Consider the following 5,597-nt stretch of genomic DNA (forward strand, 5'->3'; position numbering starts at 1 on the left):
TATTCCACCATACCGGCTGAGATTTCTTCCCAGGGTAGGTTATTGGGCAGGAATCCTCGTAACACCTCAGGAGGGACTTACTTAGATCTTTTACAGCAACCTCGACTTCCTTTGATGTAGACAGTCTTTGGGAATTGCCTAACACCGAAGTCGTTTGTATGCTGTACTTGTTCCAGTCTGTCCTCCTGGGATTCCTGTATGGTTTTTGTTTCTCCGAATTTATGGGGACTTTGAAGAGTATCATCTTGTGATCTGAAAAAGAGCACTTTTCGGATACCTTCCAGTCCATAACTTCGGAGTCTTCCAGATTGGTTAGGGTGATGTCAATTACTTCGCCTCTAACTCTATTTTGGAAAGTGGGTGTGGTGCCCCTATTGCAAATTCTTAAATTATGTTGCAAAATAAATTTAAAAATTGACTCACCTCTAGTTTTGGTATCGCTGCTTCCCCAATGGAAGTGATGAGCATTTGCATCGCATCCAAGAATGATGTGGCCTGCGCTCCCCATTTCGTCCATTAGATTATTTACGATACCGCCGGGTGGGTCGGGGGCTTCATAGGGCATGTAGACAGAGGCCATTATAAAGGGTTTCCCATGCCCTCTGTCCATCCTTATAGTGGTGATATCTCCTCTGCTGAAATTAGAGAGAAGCATTAGTTTTAGGTTCTTTTTTGCGACTACATATGTTCTCACCTTGTCTCCGTTCGAGGCAGCGAGGACAGTGTAGTTGTTATTACTCAGTCCAGCAACCTTATTATTGTATAAATAAGGCTCCTGGACTAGAGCAATATCAATCTTGGAAGTCGAGAGAGTAAGTAGGAGTTCGGTAGCAGCAGCTTTACAATGATGCAGATTAATCTGCACCACACTGAGCTGCTGTCGCCTACCTCCTACTGTTGCTTTGTTGGGATTTTGAAGCATAACCTTCCCAATCCAAAGTTAAGCAACCCCTCTCGACTACGTAAATAGGCTTCCCCGCTAACATCCGTTGCAAAGCGAATGACAAGACCGCCGTTCTTCGGATAGGAGCTGAGAATTATCCAGTTCTCCATCCGAAGACCGACGTTCTGCCTCTCGACTAACTTCAGTATTTTGTCCAGCTCCATAGATGGAGGGGGGACCCATACTGAAGTCACCATCCCACACGGGATCTCAGCAATGCTGACAGCAGCCAAATCACTCCCCTCCCAAAGAGGATCAAGGTTGTTAACCGTAGATCTAAGGAAATCCGCAGATTCCTTATTCTCGCAGTTAACAACCATGACCCCCTTATAGGGGGCAGACTGACCGAGTCTCACTTTACTGCGATCCACCTCGTCTGAGATGAGGACGTCTCTAAGATGACCCTCGATTTGCAACCAATGACTTGTGCTGATCCTCCCATTGGGGTCAGCCTTGTCAATGATGGCCACTCTCAGGTCATCCGGAACTGTCCGTCGCAACGCACTGTCACCCTGCTTGGATGTGCAAGGTTTCTCTTGAGACCCGCTGGCTGGTTCACAAGGTTTTTGTGAAGGGACAACGATTGTGGAAGTATTACTCTTCCCTGTGTTGTCCTTCACACTCTCCTTGATCACCTTCGGCTCGCAAGGTTTTTGCGTGGTGGCGGTAGCTGCGGAGTGTGTAGCCCCACAGTTACTGGCACCTGCACTGACCTTGACTACCGGTGTAGCAGAGGTCTGCGAGATGATCGGTCGTGACAGGGATGACTTCTTCGCAGCCGGTGGTTGCTCCTCAGAGGACCTCATCCTCTTCACCACTACAGGTTCGGTGGAGTTTGTCCTTGAGGTACCACTGGTCTTTGAAGAAGTCTTTCCTGGCACTGACTTCTCATCCCGTTTTTCGAGCTTCCCCCTGCCCATCAGCCGACCCACCTCCATCACCTTGTTTATGGGCTTAGAAGAAGGGGCAGCAGAGGGGTTTGGGGAGGCAGCGGTTTTTTTGGGCCTGGTTTTTGACCTTGTTGGCTTCTTCACAGTCTGTATGGACTGTGATTTTGCCAGGTCCCCGGCGGGTATAGTAGTAGGAGGGTGGTCTGTCGTCACATCCGTACGGGTTACGGCAGAATACCCTCCCTCACTCGACGTGGGAATTTTATTGATTAGGAAATCCTTAATCGTTAGGTGAGGATATTTCCTTTCAAATCTCCTCACAAACTTTAGGTTTTTCCTAATCAATTTAAATTCCCTTTCTGTGATGGTCTTGGGGTCCTTATCGACAAATCGCCCACAATACGAGATTGCAAAGCGATAGTCTTTCCTATCCATAGCCTCTTTGCTTGCACGTTTTGAGGTTGTGGGTTTTTGCGACTCATCCATGACTTCCATGGTTGCGTCGCACTCTCCGACAACTTCATCAACCGCAGTTTGCCTAAGAAGCTGTGAGGGTTTTTCTCCTGAACAAACTGGAGGAACGATTTTGACGGACAGAGGTGACGACTCAGCTTGACCTGTGGAGGGAATAATGGTGGTTTCCATCATTTCTTCCTCGTTGGTTAAAGTTGAGTCATTTACCTCGTCGACCTGTTCGTCATCCAAATTTGTTGATGTGAGAAAGTTCTCATCTATTTTGGATAGGAGGACCCTGCTCTGTCTGTTTAGACTGTCGTTAATTATGTCTAACGTAGGGCTGTCGACCTTACCCCTGGTTGGGGTACCACGCGAAGTGGAGGGGGAGGTTAAATGAGAGTTGCCCGTGTCCATATTCCTAATCGTCAACGAGAGAGAGGTACTTGCACTTGTGGAAGTGAGGGTGGCAAGGCATACACACCAACATCAGTCGGGGTTTTTTGTTTTTTTGAAGGTTTTTGTTTTTTTTTGGGAGGGGGGGGGGGGTTTAAAAGTTCTGATATCCATAGGCTATTTGGTTTAAAGGAAGGATGGGAGGTCAACCGTGGCATTGCCTCCTTACCACGGTAAGGGCATTGACAGAAGAACAAGTTCGTTACTCGTTGATTCGCCCAGGTGTCAACGAGGCTCCGTTCGAATACAGTTTTAGGTACCCCACTGCAAACCTTAAAACACCGATAGGCACGAGTTTTACGCATAACACCCCGGTGTTGGGGGATCTCTGATGGGTAGGAGATCGCTACCTGGATAACCTTTGGTCAGCCGCACTCTCTCGCGCTCAAAAAAGTCAAGTAAAACGGAGCTCTATTAGTCCGTTTAAGATGCCATGTCGAGTACCGAGAGATTGCGACCTAAGCCCCTGTATCGCGTCAAGATTGTTATCCCTGATAGATTGTTACCCCTGACAGGGAATGAGGAGAGTCCTTAATAATTACGAATGACTTGGGCGTCAATTTCTTTCACCCCAAATGCGCACGACAATTTACAAGGAAGTTCTAAAACAGGCATTTCCAGTAGTGAGTAACATTTTTGGATGTCAGGAGTGGAAATTTCATCATGATTTTATAAACTTTTGTACACTTCGAGTCATCAAAACTTAATTTTTTGAAAAAAAAAATGAGGATATCCTGGAGGGTCTGCCATATTCTACACTGGTAAATATTCTCTAAAATGTATGGGAATGACTTATGCGTAAAATATACGACTAAATGAGACAGTACGCTTCCAAAAATACACTTGTTGAAAGAAAAAAAGTAAGCTTTGTTAGGCATTACACCTGATTATTTAAGGAATCCTTGCCAAAGCAGGAAATACGGGTGTATCCTTAATCAGGAGGGTTATACTTTTACTGAATATTACTGAAAGTACTTAGTTTTCAATATAGAACGAATATGCATCGATATTCTAATACAATCCTTCTGTATTCCCAAGTTTTAAAGGGGGGTTTTATTCAAATGAGCCAATTTTTTTACTCTATTTTTTTATTTTATTTTGTTTTTCTTGTATAATTCTTATATAGATTGGATTTGAATGCAAATGAATGACTAAGTTTACTCCAAAGACATGAAGTAAAATATAGTAATTCTTCAAAACTTCATATCTTGTGTAATTCGGAAAAAATTGAGGTTGAAAAAAATTTTGCAGGGGGGTTTTATTCAAGTGAGCGGCAGTGTATATCTGTAAACCATGTATTGGTAATATATTTGATGCAACATCTCTGAACAATGAAAGGGTAGAATATCTCTGTGGCAATTTGTAGATTATCTTTAATGCTTTGTTTTGCACGCGTTGTAACGATTTCAGAGACGTATTCGATTTGTTATAAGCATACATAATAGCCAAGTATTTCAAATGTGATTGAATTAATGAGTTGTATATCATTAGATTTGCTGCTTGATTCAACTTATTCTACAGTTTGTATAAAATACCAACTGCCGGAGCTATTTTCCTTTTTAAACTATTGATATGCAAATCCCATGATAGATTACTTTGAAGTATCATCCTAAATAATTAATGGAGTTTACCTCACATATAACTCTACCATCAACATGTATGCAAAATGTGTCCGTATTTCGCCTAGGTCTTTGTGGTCGAAATCTAATGAGTTGTGTTTTGTTAGGATTTAACACTAAACGATTTAGTCCTGCAAACTCAACTACTAAAGCGGCATCTCGTTCCATACGAACTCTCAACTCAACTTCACTTTTATATGGTTATAATAAACATACATATGTCATCGGCAAACATAAGTTTCCCAAACAGGCAAAGATTTTGCAAGTCATTAACGTAAATTGAAAACAATAAAGGACCTAATCCACTGTCCTGCGGAATTCCAAAATTAATTGCACCCATGTAACTTTTCTCATCATTAATTTGCACATATTGTTTCCTGTTCGATAAATAGCTTTTAAACAACATAACTTCCTTACCTTGAATGCCATAATACCTCATTTTTTCCGTCAATATGTCATGATCAACAAGATCAAAAGCTTTTGTTAGATCAAAAAATATTGCCGCTACTTTACTAAATCCACTATCCAGACCATTACAAACTGTATGCGTAAGATTTATAACTGCATCCACTTTTCCGCAACCTTTTCTAAACCCAAACTGAAACTTATAAATTAAATTATTTCGTTCTAAATACGTTTGCAGTTTATCAAATAGAATTTTTTCCATAATTTTGTCAACTGACGACAAAACGGCAACAGGCCTATATTTATCCACCGATTTTGCATTTGTTTCCTCCAAGATTGGTATGACTTTGTGTATTTTCAGAGCCTCTGGATAAATGGATGAAGAATTCATCATATTGAAAACAGTAACTAATACTGGTGATAATTCTTGTGCACAGTTTTTAACAAATTTTTGGTAATATATTATCAAATCCTGGACTTTTAGCACTCTCCATTTGGGATAAACTTGCAAAATATCTTGTAATCTTATGTTGTCTATTGCAAATCGAGTACGAACTCTAGATAATGTTTGTAAAGAATTAACTGTGTCAGTTGTAAATGTTTGAATTTGTGATCGTAATTCGGATGAAATGGTTAAAAAATAGTTATTGAATAGATTGGCTTTATCAATATCACTAGTAACACTATTTCCTTGTGCAACATTCAACTCAATATCAACTTTACTGGACTTTCCAAGGGATTTGTTGATAAAATCCCAGCATTTTTTCTGATTATTCCCTATCTTCTTAAACTATCCTCGTAATAGCTCTCTCTGCATACATTGGACGAAAT

The 5,597-nt window shown here is 41.3% G+C and overlaps 1 protein-coding gene across 1 annotated transcript; it reads right to left on the reverse strand.

Annotated features, from left to right (window-relative positions):
• Nucleotides 1-523: 523 nt before the first annotated feature.
• Nucleotides 524-1,532, reverse strand: LOC141390816 (uncharacterized). Its single transcript, XM_073963777.1, has 2 exons — nt 695-1,532; nt 524-635 (listed from the first exon to the last, which is right to left on the reverse strand). Exons 1-2 carry the CDS (start codon nt 920-922, stop codon nt 555-557), a joined length of 309 nt encoding a protein of 102 aa, XP_073819878.1. The 5' UTR covers nt 923-1,532; the 3' UTR covers nt 524-554.
• Nucleotides 1,533-5,597: the final 4,065 nt, after the last annotated feature.

The sequence above is a fragment of the Musca autumnalis genome, unplaced genomic scaffold (assembly GCF_047663935.1).
Source record: "Musca autumnalis isolate F117 unplaced genomic scaffold, ASM4766393v1 scaffold_1, whole genome shotgun sequence".
Lineage (NCBI taxonomy): Eukaryota > Metazoa > Arthropoda > Insecta > Diptera > Muscidae > Musca > Musca autumnalis.